The sequence below is a fragment of the Ptiloglossa arizonensis genome, chromosome 3 (assembly GCF_051014685.1).
Source record: "Ptiloglossa arizonensis isolate GNS036 chromosome 3, iyPtiAriz1_principal, whole genome shotgun sequence".
Lineage (NCBI taxonomy): Eukaryota > Metazoa > Arthropoda > Insecta > Hymenoptera > Colletidae > Ptiloglossa > Ptiloglossa arizonensis.
In genome coordinates this window covers 9,708,125-9,729,428 of record NC_135050.1, presented here as the reverse complement: position 1 = coordinate 9,729,428, position 21,304 = coordinate 9,708,125, and the positions used below count along the sequence as shown (strand labels likewise).

At 33.7% G+C, this 21,304-nt stretch overlaps 1 protein-coding gene across 5 annotated transcripts in view; it reads left to right on the top strand.

Moving 5' to 3' along the window:
* The window catches only part of LOC143144156 (ras-specific guanine nucleotide-releasing factor 1), a 46,862-nt gene extending 26,558 nt beyond the window's left edge, over positions 1-20,304 (top strand). For 2 of the 5 annotated variants that reach the window (XM_076306260.1, XM_076306262.1), the window contains exons 12-26: positions 948-1,199; positions 2,323-2,474; positions 3,101-3,486; positions 4,085-4,194; positions 4,658-4,768; positions 5,235-5,456; positions 5,733-5,912; positions 7,226-7,545; positions 8,815-8,942; positions 10,066-10,086; positions 13,488-13,866; positions 14,369-14,466; positions 15,615-15,897; positions 17,214-17,411; positions 18,232-20,304. In XM_076306260.1, the coding sequence (XP_076162375.1) occupies positions 948-1,199; positions 2,323-2,474; positions 3,101-3,486; positions 4,085-4,194; positions 4,658-4,768; positions 5,235-5,456; positions 5,733-5,912; positions 7,226-7,545; positions 8,815-8,942; positions 10,066-10,086; positions 13,488-13,866; positions 14,369-14,466; positions 15,615-15,897; positions 17,214-17,411; positions 18,232-18,450 (3,059 nt within the window). In that variant the 3' untranslated portion in view covers positions 18,451-20,304. The remainder of the gene's footprint in view (positions 1-947; positions 1,200-2,322; positions 2,475-3,100; positions 3,487-4,084; positions 4,195-4,657; positions 4,769-5,234; positions 5,457-5,732; positions 5,913-7,225; positions 7,546-8,814; positions 8,943-10,065; positions 10,087-13,487; positions 13,867-14,368; positions 14,467-15,614; positions 15,898-17,213; positions 17,412-18,231) is intronic. The other 3 variants (XM_076306261.1, XM_076306264.1, XM_076306263.1) reach the window with 3 other exon arrangements.
* Positions 20,305-21,304: the final 1,000 nt, after the last annotated feature.

Below are 21,304 nucleotides of genomic sequence, written 5' to 3'. Positions count from 1 at the left end.
TGTGTTTTTACAAAGTATTAAAATACGCTTCTTGAGACGGCCCTGATTCCTCGTGTTTAGCATCGTATCACATAGCTGCAGTGCAAACATCTCCCTTGCTACAGTGTGCAAAATAAGCTCCATTCGCGACAAATTTCTCCCTTCTTTAGTCGATAAAAATTGTGAAATTCTATTTTAGACGGTATTCATTATGGACGAAGTTCAGATTTTTTAAATTTCGAGTTTACGTTGAGGCGTTGACGTATCGGACTGTGAGGTTGGAACGACAAGGAGTGAATAAATACATCCATTTTACAGTTCGATCGGTGTGAAATACGTGCTTTCGATATGTAATTGTTTGGCGTTAAGGTAATGTATATTTATTAGAAACATTGTCGCGTGAAACAGAAGTGTCTAAGCGGCATCGTTCAGATACTTCAGAGTTACGTTTCATGTGTGTTGTTTTCAACCGGAGTGTACATAAATAGTGTAAACTGACTTCTGTCTTTCTTGTTAATTGCGATACAGAAATATTACAGCATGTTAGTAACTTTTATAGATACACGAAACGAAGTATTGGACAAATGTTTTTGAATTACCGTCAAACTATTGCAAATTGAGAAAAGTCAAGGTATAATTTATAGTTTAAAATTATTTCTATTATTTGGTGATGAAAACTTCGAATAAACATTAAAGTATAATATATATATATATATATATATATATATATATATATATATATATATATATATATTATAAGTAATAATAGTTTGGGTAATATATGTCACGAAATACTTAAATACTTCGCCCTTTGTAATTGTGATCGTTAATATAAGACTCTAATCATTGAAAAGTATCTAATTAATTTTACTGCTCTGAGTAATAATACACAAATAAACTTAAGCGTTTCAGTAAATACACTCGAGTCCTTTTTAATCGTTCTCTTGATATCTCGTTATCTCTTTCAGGTACGCTTATCCAAATCATAGATAAGCCAAAGGGTGCTCGAAGTAAATTGAGTGCAACGTTTGGAGGGAAAAGTAGCGGCGATAAAGAAGTGGTCAGACAGTGCTTCCTTTTCTCCAATCATTTGTTACTAACGACACGTCTATCAGACGACGACGGTCGTTTGAGCCTCGTTCCTCAAATTGGGAAAATACCTCTCAGCGATGCCGTGTTAGTGGAGGACCCCAACGATCAGGGAACTACGGACGATGATGGTATTTTAATCAAATTTTTATCAAAATGTACTTTATGGATTACCGTATTCGCAGCATCGCATAATTCTTTTCACCGTTATTTTAATTAGCGATACTTTGTAACAATAATAAAACACAGATTCCTAGGAAAACTCCAGCAGCTTCGAAGACAACAGATTTTACTCAATTCTCTACTACCGTTCATATTTTCGTTGCTTTATCAGCTTTCAAGTTCAATCGATACTTTTATCTTTCTTTTGTAGACGTATTTATTTCAATTATTTTCCAGTCAATAAATTACGTACGAAATTAACCATTATGTTTACAAAGTAAACTTTATGTTTCATTTCGATGAAATTTCATCAGTGTGAACAATAAACAAAGTGTATTCTTTTATTCTTAATGTCCTTTCCATCCCTCCATTTTTACTACACTCTACATTGTTACGTGATTCGAACGCAAGTGATGACACACGGTCTTTTCCAAATATTTCATCCGAGACTTCACTTCGACACTGGGCCTCACCTGGATCATGATTGGGTATTGTGTATCGTTAGTATCTTGGTCTTATGCACCACCTGCAAACCGATCCTCCTGAGTCGTTGGACGCCTCCCTTCGTCCTTGTCCATTGGAACCCTTCCAGTGACCCCAAACGGCCATCATTAACGTGTCAACGTAACAAGTTAGGCTAGCGCTTTCAGGGTGGCCTTCAGCCCGCAAAACGATATCCTACCCGATATTTTATAGCATAAGTTTCTTCAATTGTCTTGGAGGTGATTATATTATGTGGTTTGTCTTACACACCTTGCTGAATATCAAATTTGTCGTTGAGCGAACCTCGAAACTGTTTCACATATTATATTTCTACCAATTAATCCCTTTTTACGGTTAAATTCAAACATGAAAGAGTGTGAAGATCGTTTCATCGATTGCCCTATTCATACATCTACACAACCACAATCTTCGTACCAATCGAGTAATTAATTTCATTACGTTTGTTTGTTAAGTTGTAAGCTTATTTTATTTAGGAACTACGCTGGTTTCCCATCTATTGGCTGATCTGTTGTGAAAAGGTGTATTCAATAGTTTATATATAATTAACGTAGTATTGCCGCGACTGCGAACTGATTTTAGAACTGTCAGTATGTTCGATGTCCAGCGGAATCAGCGAGAGCAGCGGAAGTGGTAGCGGAAGTGTCAGTTCTCAACTACAGAACCGTGATTTTAAGATTATAGTCGACCTGAAACCCGGTGAACCTCAAGCGACGGTGCATCTTATAGCTCCCACTATTCAGGTATCATTTATTTTTAATTTATCAACACTTCAGCTCGGGAAGATATTAGTTTCTTTTATCATCAAGTTCAGGGAAAATTTCTACCCAAATAAGTACATTTTCTCCACTAAGTACGTTCGTCCTTAGACGTCCCTCCCTCTTGATCGAGTTAAACCATATTTACAGTACAAAATAACTTCTTCGTAAGTCGAAGACTCCTTAATCTCGTTTGTATTACGACGAAAACGAGACTTCGAAATTATTTTTAAAGACACAGTGGGTACAATTTGTAAATTTTGAATAGAATCGCAACAAAAGTATAGAATAAACATTTTAATTGAATTTAGGAACAAATTTAATACGATGATAGTAAAACGGTAAGCAATTGTAAAAATAAAATGTGTGTACAGTTCTTCCTAAACTTCTAGTGTTCACAGTAAGTCTTTGTTACAAGTTCGGATTTTCACCTCGATAAAAGTTTTCGAATCGTCCCTACTATTTACGTATACACCCAATTCGTGCGGCTAAATAAATTATAGAAATGATTTCGAAGTTAGCGTGATACTTAAAGGATACTGTACAATAATGTATTCATATTATTATATGTGACGTGTAAGTATAGCAAGCAAACGAATATTGTAATGCAGGAAAAGGCTGCCTGGATCAGCGACATAAGCCAATGCATGGACAACGTTCACGTCAACGATTACTTACTTCGTAGCTCGCTGTCAGACACCAGTTCTGTTACAATGCCACAATCCATCAGAAACGATCCGAAGCTGTTTAATGACGATGCTGACATCAAGTTCAGCAAGACACTGAATTCCTGTAATGTCCCACACATTCGATCGGCTACGCCTGAACGTTTACTTCAACGTTTGACTGATCTACGATTTCTCAGCATCGATTTCCTGAATACGTTTTTACTGACATACCGGGTATTTACCGACGGTGTTACGGTACTAGAAGCCTTGAAGAACGTATTTTACGATGCTGAACCACCGGATACTGAATTGCCTAGTTGTTCTCTCGAGTAAGTGTAACAATTTCTTAATGCATGCTCTGTTGCGATTTATAAGGATAAAAAGAACGGGCTCGTTCAATATTTCGAATTTTATTTTAATTGTCGGATAATACTTTCAATATTTTGGAAAATATTTTCTGCACAATTCGTATGGTTTCATAAAGGATATTACTTGAAAATAATTTTATTTTAGATGAAGGCGTTGAAAGAAACAGGAAGTTACTCCTTTTGTACAGAATATGTTTTATGTCTTTTTATCGGTAAAATGATAGTGATTGAAAGTGTAGATGTTAGGAATTGGTTATTACTGGAAAGGATATACTTAAAAATAATTTTATTTTAGATGAAGGCGTTAAAAGAAACAGAAAGTTACTTCTCTTGTACAGAATATGTTTTATGTCTTTTTATCGGTAAAATGATAGTAATTGGAAGTGTAGATGTTAGGGATTGGTTAATTTCTCATTAACTAGTGTTGCATTCAGACGGAAATTCGGAAAATTGAATAACGTTGCTGTAGATCATCGAAAAGGGAGAAAACATTAGATTGAACGATACTAATTGCTGCTATCTTCGCAACTTTTTTAATAAAATACAATTTTATTTTCAGATCTTTGGATGTATTGGGTGCAAACACAGCAGAAACACAGTCATATACGGACGACCGGAGAAGATACAGCATTTTACCACGAAGGATAAGCGGTGCTAGTTCCGTTTCCGGTAAAATATATTTAAATTTCACTAATACCACTTAATTCGAAACTAAATTTTTTCAATTCTTCGTTCAATTCTTTATATTTTAATTGAACATATATATGCCTTAGAATTTTTGGAAAAATTTATTGGCAGTTGGCTGTCATCTACAACCGTTAACAAACAGCTACCTAACTAACTTAGTTTTGAGAAGAAATTAGAATTTTTTCAATTCTTCGTAATAGTATTTATATTTTAATTGAACATATATATGCCTTAGAATTTTTGGAAATATTTATTGGCAGTTAGCTGTCATCTACAACCGTTAACAAACAGCTACCTAACTAACTTAGTTTTGAGAAGAAATTAGGATTTATAATATTCTTTTGTTGAATCTCGTATATATTTCACGTTCGTGCAAGATATTAATTTATGCCAGTTCTCGAGTTGTGCTAATATTAATCAAATTGTAATATTCTGGTACGCATAGGTTACGGATCCGAAATAAGCGACTGCCGCGATGTAAAAAGTTCCTGTGATTTCACTACAAGTGGATATACACTCAATCCAAAGGGTTATTCCCGAGGTGGGTATAAAAAGGGTAAGTTCCTGATTGCGACAGATTTTGTAACGTTAGGATCCAACACAGTTTGATAAATTTAACAGATATAGGGTGAGTCGATGACAACTGTTATTTGATGTAATTTATTATTTATTGACTATTAAAAAAACTGCTTTGGAGAAAATATCATGTGTTCGATGAGGTTCATCGAGGAGCAGAAATACCATAATGTACGTGTATGTTTTAAAAGTAGAAATCGCTTGAAGGTCGCTCTGTTACAAAGCATTGAATTTATTTCTTTATGATTAGGGCATACTAGCAAAGTGATCTCGATACCTCAGTAAGGAGTACAACATATTTCATGTAAAACAGTGTTTGCCAGAAACAATAAATAATAAATTATCCTTTAGTAATCCTTTAATCGCCTCTAGTTTTATACTTACACTTTATTGATTCAAAATAAATAATATAAATAATCACAATTGGCGATTAATCACTGTTTAAGCGGATGAGGAGAAGCAATCACGTGTGATCACGGAAGCTCCGCCAATTATAAAACGTAGTCCAACTATGCAGTCATCCACTGCATCTGCTGGATCTCAGTCTCCGGTGACCCCGCGCAAGATCAGCATTCAAGTAGATCAGAATAAGAAGGAAGAAGACGATGGATGTCATTTGACTATACCAAAAGTTATCGCTGGTTCGTCGAGTTCGGAAACACTTACGGGTAAGAAAACTGTTAGAAAAGACTGTGTACAATTTTTAACAGTATACGAGGTGGGTGAAAAAACATAATGCAATACAATTGGGAAGATGGAGATCATGTCCCGAAATAAGTTCCAATGAAGTGCAACATTCTGTCACGTGGAACTACGGTGAGAAAAGAATGACTTTCTAGACGGTGTAGTCGAAGCATTGCGATGAAAATTCTATTCTTAATACGAGTCATGTTTGTTTCCTAAATTGTATGTATAAACTGTAGCAATATTGTACGTGATTCCAGATAATACAGTAATAAGTGCTCCTTCATCGCCGAGCAACTTAAGCTCTGTTACGTTAGTCGGTTCAACAGGATCAGGTTCGGGTTCTGGATCTGATCGAAGCCCGCAAGATGGTGGAACCTATTCTCGTGGCGTTTCAGAAGAAACTGTTACATCTGTGACATCAGAGGAGTCGAAAGAAGGTAAGCTGATATTATCAGATGTTACAAATAGATTGGTTTTACAGCGAATGTGACAAATCTTAAAACAAAAAATTTGCTCACTATTATGTTCTCATCTGTAATTGGTATCGTAATCATTATTATTTTTTTTAAATTTCTTATTTTTTATTAAAAGGACGCGTTACGTCTCTATCTGTCTCTGTTTTCTAAAATCTTTCGATTATTGAATGATTTTACGATTATCTAAAGAAGAGGTGGATGAATCCGAATTTTCTAACTTTGGAACATTTTTTGATTTTTCAACTACGTGAACGTAGACAATTTTATTATTTAAAAATAGAATATACTTGGTACCGATCAATCTTGGTTGTTTCACGAATTTTCCCGCGCTGAGTACAGGCTTGCTGTCATTATTTTTCCATTTTTCAGAAATATTAAGAAAGAACAACACAAGCTAAGATCTACTTTGCCAATCGTTGATTTATTCGTACGATATCAAATTTCTATAGTTACACCTTTCTTTAATTGTGTATAATAGATTGTTCTATAGTATAATACTATACTGTTCAATGAGTTTTATCGAACGACAAAACTAATTGAACAACCCATTATACTAGATACTGTTTCTTCATCCACATCCAACTTCATTGTAAGCATCTTACACGATGTTTATGGATTCAGCTTGATTAAATCCTTTAAATCATCGTCACTTCGAAATTGATCGTTAACAATATTAGAGTCAATCTGACAATTTATTATATGGTCGTGAATTCGTCGCTACTATTGAACTGAAAGATTGAACGGAAAAAATTAGGGTTTATTCTTTAGAGAATGCTGTTAGAATGTTAGCGAAGAATGTAGCTTCTTGAATATTAAGTAAACTTGTCACGAAGTTTTTTCCATCAGCCTATATAGCCGCGGGTACCATGGTGTCTACTTTTCAGAAAAAGTTTGCCAAGTTAGCATTCATACTTGAAGTGCCAATAATTAATTTTAGAAGAAAATCTAAGTTCTAGTCAACAATGAGACGACTTGATTTCATTGGCAATAAAGTTCCATTCTGTTTTAAAAGCAGTTATTTTCATAAGACAGTCAGGTTAAAGAACAATTGGACTTATTTTACCCTTAAACCGATAACAAAAAAAGATAGTCTCAATACGAACACTCATTCGCGAAACATTAATGTTACTCGTAAATTGTAAAAGTAATTTTTATAAATGTTACTTTCCTTCAAATCGAAACGAAGAATGCGTGATGAGCACATTCGTGGCTCAGAAGGTTTCATTGGCTCGGTACCGGCAGCATTCATGAAAAGTGTGAAACAATATTTTTAGACGTACAATTTACCTACGAAGACTCTGAACCCAAAACACCAAAATTAGTGAAAGAAGATACCCACGCGAAAACACCACCGACACCGCAACGGAAGTCTGCTGCAGCAATCGAACAGGAGCAAGAAACCGGCAAGCAAGAGAAAGAGAAGGAGAAGAGATCTCTAGCGGAGAGTGAGACAGCTGCCTCAACCCCACAGCCTCAATCTCCGAAACCAAATCAGCAAAAGCATCGTCATCAACACTACACTGAACACCGAGCATCGATTGTTTCTGCCCCTGCGGCTACCACACGGAGCAGCTCGTTTTCTACGACAACTGCAGTATGTAAATTAAAACATTTGATTCATCAAAAGTTCATCGACACATCAAAAGTTTATTCACACTTATCGTGTACGAATTTTGCAACGAATTCTTTTGTATGTCTTACACTTATGTGAAACACTGTGCATGCCACGTGATAATTGTTAAAATGCAGGTGTAACATGCAAGAGCATGCACATTCTATATACGTGTATTGAAGGTAACTTTAATTTCATCAACTTCATGGTAGTTAGGGGACCAAAAGGGAGAACAAGGAATAATAAGAAGCAAACATTTTTTATTATTTTATAACATTTTTTTTCAGATCTGTTTGTAGTTAAGAGGATGAAAAATTCTATCGAAAGGGTTGTACGAAATATATTCAATATTTTGTTTAGTTCGAAAAGAGTAAATAATGTTTTATTTTTAATGATTTTTTCAATCGATTGATAATATATTACAACTGCACAACGTGCATTTTGTCAGCTATGAAACGATATTGTCGAATACATAAATTAGTATAAAAGGAATGAAATATCGTATATTCTTGAAATCTCGAGAGAAACTGTCAAGCAGCTTGTTAATTGTTGGCAAGCAACTAACAATTGCCTATCATCATTTATTGATATACTCGGTGGATTATTAGTAAAGCATAATGCTTTCAGCACGATTTGAACCCACGACGACTGTTTCACTAGTCAATTGTTGTATCAAGTTTGCTACGTTCAGTTTCTACAATTGCGCTTACACTTTATCAAACAAACATCGGTAACAATTTTAAAGTTAAATATCTCTGAAACTATAAGCTATTTGCCCCCAAAATCGGGTATCATCAGTTTCAGTTTTTCAAGCCCTACCACTGAGCGAAACCCAATCAAAAAATCATCTTTAGATCTTGGGTCCTCTCCTTCTTAGTGTGTTGCATTTCCCTGGAATGATAGAAATTAATATTGCCCAATGTTCACTACAACATACTACCTATTATTGTATTATTACTCAATAGTAAGGGTTTCATTATTATTTTTAAAGAGTTAATAGTATACCTGATTTTACTGTTTTCATGAAAGCAAATGCTTGTGATGAAAATATAATATATGTGAATAAAAACACTTGTATTCTTTCAATGAATAAGAATCAATATGTATTGTACTGAACACGTAATAATCAAATGCTTTCGAACAAAATTGTACATATTAAACGATAGTAGATTTTTCCATGTTTTATTTTTAATTTTATATTGCTCATGAAGACGTGTACAAAGAATAAACTGTACTATTTTCCTTTTGCAGAATTATTGGGTTAGCAGACGATCCATTCAAGAAATTGAAATGTCCTCCCAACAAGGCAATTTTCAGCACGATCAAATTTCCGGCAAAGCTGGAGTAGTGATAACCAGTTTCCGGCAAAGTCAACGAAGGTTCGTTTGAGTATTCCTGATGTGTTTAAGTGTTTACATTCATATGTTGTTGTACACATCATGAGAAGTGAGCATGTCGATCGACTTGTTTTCATTTTCCGATGATTATACAGTATATCTGGTATACAGTATCGGCATAAAAAATTTATAATCACGCGTTATATACATTCGAAGTGTACATACTGAACTAAACCGATGGTATAATGTTACGACAACACATCGATTGACACTTTTATCGAACAATTACCTCGAATATATTTAAGATATTAATTTGTATAGGGGTTTGTATTTTTGAAAGAAAAGAATTATCTCTATTTCGTTTCTCGGTATCGCTATTGAATGTTTATTGCAATAAAGGTATTTTTCTCTTTCTTACGCATGAGTGCTTTATCTCGGTAACTTACGTGTCTTCTTCCGCCTATAAACTTCCTCTTTTTTGTAGACAGATATTCGCATCTTTATGTATAAAATACTGTATACATGAAAATTTCAGAATTTTATTTATACTTCAGTCTATCTTTGTTTTCAGGCATACGCGAGCATAAGGCAAAATACGTATTCCTTGAAATTAATATCATCTCTATTTGTACTTTATCTTAATTTCACATGCCTTTCTTCATTGTTACGCGCTGTTCATTTGTAAACATTTTAGATGTATATAGAAACCATTATTCGACCTGATCGTAAAATATTTCAAGACACTATTTTTGTTTCGATAATTGGGAAAATTGGGTCTTTCACCGAAGTATTTGTATTATAATTGAAATCGAATTTAGAATTGACATTCTACTGAATCTTTGTTCTGTTTGAAAAATATACAAAATTACAATTCCATAAATGCACGAAATGGATTAGAAAATTTTAATCTACAAAGGTTTCACGTATTTGTTGAGTTAATTACAATACTACGGTATATTCTGTTTCAAATAACACGATAGCTATGTATTTTCTAAAAGCAATGATTTCTTCTATTTGTAAATCGAGATGTTTGAGATGTATTTCTCAATTGGTTCGAATACAATCTACCTTAAATAATTCATCAACTTAATTTCGTTATTCGAGATACTGTTTTGGTTTGTTTTAATGCAATTGTATTTCATATGACGTTTTGTGTCACTCATAGCGTTGGACCTGAACCCATCTGGTAAGTGTCATCCTTTCTGCTTCTGAAAAACTGATGTTTCCACTTTTTTACGTGCCGCATGATAAGCTGTATATCACAAATTCAATTGTACGCTCCTTTATTTACTGCCTGTTTAAAGTCACTGAACCGCGAACCGTCAAAGTTGCAATTGATATTCATTGAAGATTATCCCCGTTACTTTTAGTACGTATTTTTGATTGGTGTTATTTAAACGAAGCATAGCACAAGTGTCCGCAATCGATTTTGTTCCTCGTGACGTATATTGTTAAGTGTACAGTAGAGATATCAATCTCAACTAAAGAGATAAAGCAAACCCCTTGAAGATGAAACATAATTTTTGAAAGATTAACAAGTTTCATATCGACAAACGTCAAGTTTGATGAAGTTATGGCTGATCCTATTCGCGCACGTATCGTAGAAATATGTAATATACATATTTTAAGAAAAATACATACAGATCGTGCATAGTCCTATCGTAAGTTCAATTATAAGATACAAGTATTGGTTTGTTGTGAAAAATAGTTCTGTAATATACGTCACCTGCGAGATATATAAAGTTTTTCGAAGCGACACTATTTTATATCTAATTGCACACGCAACGATTATGGTATAAATACACAAAATGTCACAATTTTGTAGAAATATGTAGAAAAATGTTTTTACAAATTAAACATTTTAGGGAAGATTCAACTGAAACTCCGTTAATATTGCCATGATAATTTTTTCTTGTGTTAATTTATATACAGCTTGTGCTCGAAATTTGTCATATTGTGCAAAAAAAATATATGTGCCTTGATGAGACATGCACAGCCGATTTCGAAGTTTCTCCTCGAGGAAATTAATCGTTCTCGTTTATCCCGATTTATTAACCAAAGACGAGAAATTCAAGAAAAGGTAACAAAAACGCTATAATTTTACAAAAATCCAACTTTAAATATTCGTACGATTGTACAGTTTCCATAATTTAGTAACCTTAATGGTTATCGATATAAATTTCCTTTAGTAGAGTACTCTTTTATATGTACGTAACAACATTAGGTACATTGCGTTACCTGGTTACAAGTGAATTAAATATTGTTACGTGAATACGTAATGTTGATACACTAAACAAATTCCTAGTGTACGAATGTAAAAATGTTCTGTTTACTTTAAATGAATTCTATCTTTTCAACTTGATAAACCTCTCGCATACGAAGACCTTGACGTGTTTTTGAACACGTATCAAAAATAAACATGTTAAGTACAAAATTTATACTAAAAGTTTTGTTAACTTTACGAAATTCTGTCCCAGCGGTTAGGGCCAATTTCCGTTTAAAAGTATTCAAATTTGTATAGACTTAGGGTTAGGTGCAGTCAGATAAGAAGTTCATATGACATATAGGGATTCTGACCTCTTGTGAAGAGACTACTGTCTATACGACGTATGGATTGCCGACTACAAGTAAAGTACCACAAATTTGATTAAGTTGTTTTTAATTCTAGAAATTTGATTTCTTGGAAGCTCGACTAAATCTGTGTTAATTAAGGGTGGTTTAATAGTTCAAAGGGCTATATTCCTCGTTTGGTTCGATAATAACCGTTTACTCGACTATGGACGATTCTAGAATTTTAGAATTTCCTTGAATCTAATATAAAATAGTGATGGTAAATTGAATTTTTTAACGCATAATTTTTTCTGGTGTAGAGAACTTCTTGGCCAATAATCCATACGAGGTATGAACTATGTATGTGAGGAGTTAACCGAAGTGTTTCTCACTTCAACTTATTAGACGTTGTGGACGTTTAATACTCACGATCAATTGATTAAGCGCACATTTTATTTGGGAAATACACTTGATAGACGTGCTTGCTATTTTTTCGCACACGGAGCGCGCTGAGCGTTCAAACCTTATCAAACATATATTTTGACGAAGTCTAATGACAAGTTGTTCAGCTTTAATTAATTCCTTGCAGTGCATAAGAAAATTTTATAAACACACGATATAGTATGTATCACATAATGCATCAAGATCACGAACGAGCTAAACGAAATAGAAATAGTTTTAACCTACTAAAAGGCTTCTACCACTTGATGTCCGTGTTTAGAATACTCACCACTTATACGTATAGTTTGTATAAAATAGCCGTCGAATGTATCAATTGGTTTGCTAATATTTGTTAGTTAATTAAACGTTAAGATTAGCTGAGGTGTACGTTAGTTGTACGTTCATTGGAAGAATCATTCGCAATAGGCCGATCCATTCGTTATCATCTTTTCTCAAAATGTCGAGAAATTAAATCATTCACAGTTCACAGACGTTTTTAAACGAACATTTCAAAAAGTATAATTTACAAATAACATAAATATCTTACAAAGCTGAATCATAATTATTTGCAGATAAAACACCTTTGTACTGAGGATAAAATTTAATTACTTTAGAAGAGTAAAGAATGAAATGGAAATTGCAATTGTTGGACATGTTTTTATATAGCATTGATGGAAACAATTCAATTCTTTCATTTTATCTGTTTGTTTATTTGTAGGATTTATGCGTGAATTTTTAGAAAGTTTAAACTACAAATGAAAATGTAATTAATTTACAAATTAAGGTTTGCAGTTAAAAATATTGCAATTCTAAGCATATTTCGAATGATTTGTAGATAAAACATAAAGTAGCATTTTTTTTACAATGTATACAGCAATTTGTAGACAATAAAGGAAAAGATATTCTGCAAGTTCTTTTACTATACTTAATTATTCATTACTCGTTACTCTAATACGATATGTGTTGCAAAAGAAAAAAGGCAAACAATTATGTGAAATTCACTCATCTTGCAGGAACGTTATAAACGATTTTAATATCAATGAGTTACATACGAAAAATAAACATGTTAAGTACAAAATTTATACTAAAAGTTTTGTTAACTTTACGAAATATGTACGTAAAATGTATTTGAAAGATTGTTACTGCATTCTACTTTTAAACTGTCACTGTTGAATGATCTCTGATAATAAGAAAAAGTACATATTGGTTCAGGTCGTCAATAATTTAGACTAATTTAATCAACTCGAAAGCTGACAATTAGAAAGGATATAATAGAGTTAGAACGACTTCAACTGACCTAAGGCCTCTGAGAGATTACCCCATTACATTGTTTGTGTAAATCTGTCACAGCATGCTTTCTATTTTGGCGAATAGAGAAGTATGCTGACATAGTATAATTCACACAATACCTAAAAGTACACAGGAAACATTTAGTAACAACTGGCGATCGATTCATGAATTAATCGATCAGTATGAACGGTAAGGGTTACAGCAAGAGAAGTACAATCATCTTCGAAGCACTTGCAATATACATGAGACGTGTTTGCACCTGAAATTGAAACTTATCAGTATTAATGTCCCGTTTTAAATATTTAGGAGCAGTACCTCGAAGGCTGCTACTGCATTCGCGATCGCAACATCTGCATCCAGCAATCCCCCGGACAAAGAAATCAATGGAAATAATCGCAACGGTTCCTGTCGCGACAAAACCAGACGAAAGGAATCGGTTATGTCAACAGCAGCCACCATGCGAGTTTTAAACGTCCTGAAGCATTGGGTCTCGAAACACGCTCAAGATTTCGAGTCTGATCTGAAGCTGAAAAATCTGACGATCGCGTTTCTAGAGGATATCGTTCACTGCCCTAATCTGCTACCAGCTGAACACAAAGCTGCGAGTCAACTTCTCAGGTTGATTACCAAGGATGAACCAGAGAGTCAAAAAGTGGACCTCAAGAAGCTATTGGCTCCACCGACAGTACGTATCCGCAAAATACGAGCAATTAATTAAATCGTTTAATTAAATCTTTCTGAGAATATCGCCAATGAATTGGCAAGGTTTTTGTACGGTATTTAAAGTTTTTTCAGACGCGATACGAATAAGATATATTTGAAAATGGCTCGAAAGCACAACAATCCACTGATTACACTTTAACGAAGATATAATGTTAAATATAAAAATTTTGATTTTCATTAACGAATTCGTCCCGATGCTGTTACTTTCACACGAGTAAGCTTCCTATTTAAATATCACGATAACGCGAAATGTCAATAAACGTGTCACAATAATATTATGAAATTAGTGAAACGTTAAAATTATTCTATAAATACATTTTTCTGTTTTCGACGATGATGTTGGAACAATTATCTTGAATATATGGCGTTACTAAAGTTAAATTTAATGAAATTATTCATCGAATTTAAATAACGTTAATTTAGAATTATTTACTATATTTGATAAAATTTTTATGTGATTCCAGGTACAAAGTAAGGAGAGCATTGAGACACTATCTGCGCTTGAAATTGCGGAACAGATGACGTACTTGGATCACAAGATTTTCATATCTATTTCTAGCGAGTAAGTACTTACATGATACTAAGAAAATATCGTAGAAACGGAGGGATCGATTGAATATTCTTCTTCTTATGGGTTTTACGTTACATCGACTGCGAAGCCAAGTCATGGATGGGAATAAGTTTGATGTGTTATATTTTGTCGTACATATTCGTTTTTCTTGAGTCAATTTCGAGTAACAAAACTATTAAGACTAAGATTCGCTATCGTTTCTTTGTACTCGTATGTATTCGTTACAAATGAGATATTGAATTAAGCGACAAAGTGAATCTGAAGTGCTAAAGTACTAAAGTACTAAAATGATAAAGTGATAAAAATAAAAATGGTATAAATAAATAAAATAGAAAAGTGATCAAATAAAATTGAGAAGCTCACTAATGTTTTTATATCAAATGGCAACAACCTCAATCAAAATATTCTCGCCAAAACAAGTTCGAGAAGAAATTGAACTTTTAAACATCAAGAAGTCTCAAGTATAGATAGAGTTATTAGAGAAAAAGGGAATAGTTGTGTTAGCATACATTTTCAATACAATCTTAAAATTTAACTATTTTTCTAAATTAACTAAAACTACTTAAATTATTTTAATTCTATAATCTTGCAAAGATCCAAAAATAACTTCGTATCGTCCAATAAGCCTCTTGCTCATAACATCGAAACTTTTGGAATAATTTTAATTTCGTAAAGTAAAGTCTGAACTACAGCCAGAAGAGTGGATAACTTTCTATCAGTTCGGGTTTCGGAGCAAACACTCAACTGGCCAATAAGCTCAGAGACTTAATCAGGAAATAAATCAAACATTGGCAAACAAATGGCATCGTGTATCAATTTATAGACTTTAACCAAGCATTTTATAAGATTCGGCACTACAATTTACCATTTAAGATAAAAATCATCGAATGATGCGTTACGTCAGTGTAAATTTGATTAAGTTGTTTTTCAATTCTAGAAATTTGATTTCTTGGAAGCTCGGCTAAATCCGTGTTAATTAAGGGTGGTTTAATAGTTCAAATGGCTATATTCCTCGTTTGCTTCGATAGTAACAGTTTATTCGACTATGGACGATTCTAGAATTTTAGAATTTCCTTGAATCTAATATAAAATAGTGATGGTAAATTGAATTTCTTAACGCATAAGTTTTTCTGATGTAGAGAACTTCTTGGCCAAGCATGGATGAAAGCTGACAAAGCAACACGAGCTCCCCATATAATCCTAATGACAAAACGATTCAACGAAGTTTCTCAATTGGTGGTTTCGGAAATTATTCAACGTTCCAATCTGTCGGCAAGGGTTTCTGCTATTGAAAAATGGGCAGCCGTTGCGGACATTAGCAGAGTTTTGCACAATTATAATGGCGTACTACAAATTTGCGCAGCCTTTACGAACACTAGTGTCTTCAGGCTGAAAAAGACTTGGGAAAAAGTTTCTAAAACGGTAAGTAATTCATACGAACATTATATTGGAATGTGTTATATTTAAAACTTTAATGGAACGTACATGGAAATTTATAATCACGTACAATCGATGACAATAATTCATGACGTTTGATGTACATGAAACATGGAGGATTCAATTCGAGATACAATTTCCCTTTTTACCGGTACGCTTCCTGGTTAGTTCGCGTCTATAACGTCAGATGTCATTACTAGAATCTTTTAAACCATCTAACCTCAATGCCATAACAATTTTAACGAATATATCAATTTACAGATGTCGTTCTAAAATAATAGTATCAGTCGTAATATGGCTTGTTAACAGCTTCGTTGCTATATTACTATTTACCAAATATAATACAAATAACATTTTCAAATGTATTGCAATACACTCGTTTCTAGGTCACAAACGAGATATAGAATAAACCTAACCAATACCTAACCCACGATTTGAAATACTAATCTGGTAAAATATCACACTGGTTTTAAAACGACCGCTTTATTTAAAAATGGTGATTGTAAGAAATGTAAGAGAATGTGTATAACTTTGATGTATTTCAGTACATTAATTTCGAATAATACGAGTAATTCTTTTCCTGCTTTGAATTATCCTAAATTATGAGTAAAAGAAAGAGATATTAAAGTTCCAAGTGTTCTATCAATCACTTGTTAGAGTATAAGATATCACGAAGAAAGTTTTGAGAATGAATAGAACTTGGAAAATTTTAGTAATCCGTAAGGGTAGTTGTAATTACTCAAAAAATATTTTGAGTTCCATGGTATCAAAATGGTGTATGTTCCATTTATGAGAATGAATGAAATTTACTGTTGCAATATGTGGTGAGATTGATATGTTTAATAAAACCAAAAATCATGTACAAAGGCGAGTTTTTTACGTGTTCTATTTCCACAGTTTCATAGTTCATTCGAATATAGTTCCTAGAATTGTTACTTCTTAAATGAAGAAACTGCTTCAATAACACTGATATTTTACCAGGTCGGTATACTAGATCCTCTGATATCAACTCTAGTGAAATGCAATGTTTATTCTACATCTCGTTTGTGACACGAACTCAGATACATATGTATATGCGTGTATATATCACACGCGCGGTACGAAACATTGTCAGTGGATGTACTTTCAAGCTTTAAAAATTTAGTGTTATAAGATTGAGTGTGCACTTTTTGCATAACTTCAAAAATTGGATTAAATTCAATACTGGAAATAGAAGCAATACGACATTTATACATAGATGTCGTACGAAGATACTGAGTAACTGCTACTAAAATAGACTGTATTTTTAAATAAATTTATAGACGATGCAAACTATTGATAGACTTCAGACCATTGTATCTTCGGATGGACGCTTCAGAAATCTGAGGGAAGCCTTGCATCGTTGTGATCCGCCCTGTATTCCGTATTTAGGATTATACCTAACTGACCTTTCTTTCATAGAAGAAGGTACACCGACTATGACGGAGGACGGCCTTCTAAATTTTTCAAAAATGCGAATGGTACGTAATTTATTTTGTCATTGTGAAAAGTTAGATTCATAAATTACGGGGATTGAAATAATATGCACATGGTAGGGAACATTTTCGACAATTATGGATTTGTATGGTAATAGTTTCTTTTCCGTATTTAATTTCGATTGGTGACTAATACATATTTTCTGTTCGCTTTAATTTCCTTGATATTTTTGCAGATATAATCTGTTCAGGTAAGTTTTGAGTCTAGGTGAAATGTCATCTTTGGTACATTCTTTTTGCAGAAGATTAACGTTACATGATTGCATTTCTCGTGGTTAATTCTTATTTTTCTTGTTATATGTGTGTGTGTTAGTAACATCGACAAATAATTATATTGAAATGTTATCTTTGGTATATTCCTTTTGCAGAAGATGAACATTACATGATTGCATTTCTCATGGTTAATTTTTCTTTTTCTTTCTATATGTGTGTGTATGTGTGACATCGACAAATATAAGTAGTATATATTGGGTTGTTTGGAAAGTCATTTCGTTTTCCAAAATGGAGAATACATAATTTAATAAAATGTTTGTATACTTTAAAAAAATCATGTTTCATTTTTACCAAGAAAATACGAGCAGGTGTTTATAAGTTAAGCACAGGACCTTATTAAAATTTCGACAAATTTTCTATAATAGAGAAAATTGGGTTTTCATGAGTCCCTAGGTACACCGGTCGTACATTAAACAAATTTTTCTAATAATCGTTCCGTTCTAAATTATCACATTGTCATTTAACCTTAACCCAATTTTATTCACGATTATCTATAATTAATCTAATATAATTCGTGTGTTTGTTCTTTCAGATTGCTCATGTGATTCGTGAAATACGGCATTTCCAGCAAACGCCGTACAAAATCGAACTCATAACAAAGGTGACGAACTATTTGCTGGACCCTTCGTTGCTTTTCAACGAGAAAGACCTGTACCGCATGTCGTTAGAGATCGAACCGAGAACATCCAGGCTAAGTAGTTCAACCTTAATTAATCTGCCACCCTCCGTGAGTAATACACCCACCAAATGAAGCTAAGCATCAAAGTTACTTGAAACGGTTATTGATACGTAATTATTCCTTGTCCTTAAACTATTTTTTAGATTAAGCGACCTATGCGCGAAAAGGTCCATATTGAATGTTGAATTTCAATCATTACCGACAAAGGCAATTCTAGGCTTAAACACTCTTTAAGAACGTGATTTAATCTATTTACGATTACAGTATACCAGAAAACGTGTCTCTTGATATTTTGAAGCGACAGCTTCTGCACAAGGAAAATTAAACTTTTCATGTAAACGTTGATTCTTTACGAATTTTACGATCCGGGCAAGTCAAAGTTACGCTGATGTAATCCAGAGCCTAACCCGCAAATTCTATTCAAATCCTCGAGTTACTTTCAAACTAGATGTCGAATGTTTTCGCGAGTAATGTAGACAATGTTTCACGCCCAAGACGAGCCAATGCGTTTACAACCCCGTCCAGTTCTGCTTGTTGTTCACAGTAACGTCTGTGTTTTCTATATTTGGACTCGTGTGTCTCGATGGGTAGAATTCAAAAAATGCAGTAAAGAGGGGTTCAACGTTTTCAGGCTTACTAATCGAGTAAATCAGCGCCGTCCAAGCGAGACCTCGTGAAATTTTAAGGGTTCTCCCAATTTCTCGTCTGAACGCGACACTCTAAATACATACGCAGCACGTTGCGTTTACGTGGTTATTTACGATGGAGATGCTGCACTTTTGTGGCTGCCTCTTCAGCGTTTCACGGTGTCTCTGAGGATGTAAACAGACGTGCTGCGGGAGGAATAAACGATTGTAAGGAGAGGTGAGCACGCGAGGTACACCTAAGCTGGATAGCGCTGAGACAGATCGGTACTTCTATCGAAACGTGATCGATTAAAACTTTGCGAATTTTTGTCGAAACGCAGGATTATTTTGGATACCTTCACGGTAGTACGTGTACAAACGATACCACGATATATTCTTATTTATTTTGTTATACTGTACTTTTGTATTACTGTTACTGAGATGTATACTTCGTCGAGAGACGACGTTAAACGTATGGAGACAGTCGATGATACCATCGACGGTCCACATTGACGTGGTGCAAGCTAAAGATCGAAGCTAGAAATGATTTCGATCACAACTCAATACCAACAGTATTACGAAAAGCGAATTCAATTGGAAACGGATATTAAAAGGAACCGCGACAGAATTTGACTCGGAGGTTGGAAATTGTATTTGACAATCAGTAGCGTATTAATAAAGTGTCATTCGTTTTCCTCGAGACTTGGATATATTTCTATTCTATAAAAATTTTGTCATGATTTGAACGAATCCATATTCTTCAGTTACGAATTATTGTACATATTTTGTTAGCGTTCCGATACCAGAAAAGGTTTCCTTATTCTCGTTCGAGGAAGAGTGTATTTTCAATCGTAGTTTCACGTATGTATCTGTGTAAAAATTTTACCAATAACGGAATATATATATACATATAAAGTAACACTGTATAACTCGTTAAGATTGTACAGCTTATACCATACTTTCGACTTCGTTTGGTGTGCAAAGTTTAACTTTACACTCGAAATACGCACATCACTACGAATGCGGTCAATATAATTTGACAACGTTCGTTTGAAATTTTCTTCAGCGACATTATTGATGTTACTGGCTGATAATTGTATTATCGAAGCCATTGTTGTGCGTTTTTGACGCGTTAAAGTAAAAGAAATATTTATTAAACTAAATGAACGATGCATGTCCTACCGCGTTATGTTACGAAAGAGGAAAACAATTTATCACTTTCAATCCGAATTTCTCTATATACAGTGACGAATTTAACGAAAAAGTGCTTGCCAAATTAAACTATACAGTATTTGCACAATTAAGGGCTGAGAGGAGAATACTTTTAAACGAAAGTTATTCACCTAAGATTTAGAATGATGTTCCTTGCAAATCTTTCCTCTTTTCAATAGTACTGTTTCCAATAAGATTCAATCAGCTAAGGAAATTTCATGAAATATATTTCTTTCGTTGTAACTATTTTTTATCCAATCGCAGAAAGGATAATTGAGAGTTGTATCTATCATTACTTTTCTGAATTATAGACTCAATTTTTTGTTCTAATATTTTTACCTTCAACAATTCTGCCTTTCATTAATATGTTCCTATTAGTTTACGAAATTACAATATTTTTGCGTGTAGAAGAATTCTATTCTGTTTACACGTTGAGTCACGAAAGAGAGAACATGGCATGCGAACCACGTGAAACATACTCTGAATAATTCCCTGTAGATGTTTTATGCAAATGAGAAACTTATAGAAAGCGAGCCACTTTTCGACAATCGATACAAATCTCGAGCTGTAATCGGATTTAACTCAACTGGTTTCTTAAAATTGTTCAGGAGTAAATCCCACCATATTGTTTTGCAGACACCCCTAAGTTACATCGCGCGTTTCTTTACTCATTATCAGATTCGTTAAGACCTTCAACTGTTGAATTCGATCCAATTACAGTTGTATTTTTAAGTTCGATAAAGTTTATCCAGGTTGTATTTCATCTCGTATAAATTTATAATAGAGGTAAATTAGTTACTGTAAATACGGGGGAGTGTTGTAAACATAGTCGAAAGTCAAATTGACTGTAATCAACGTAATCCACAAACCATACGTAAGTTTTAATATCGTCGATCTCATCAATAACGATCGAAACTGCTTGTGAAATGAAAGAACGATCATATGCAGAAATAAATGTATTCATCGACGGTGGAATTGGACATATACTCGGTAAAATGTACATGTCCAATTTATGATTGATAAAATATAGGTCACGAATTGAATGCCTTGCATCTTTCGAGTACCAGAATAGTATAGACAAAATCATT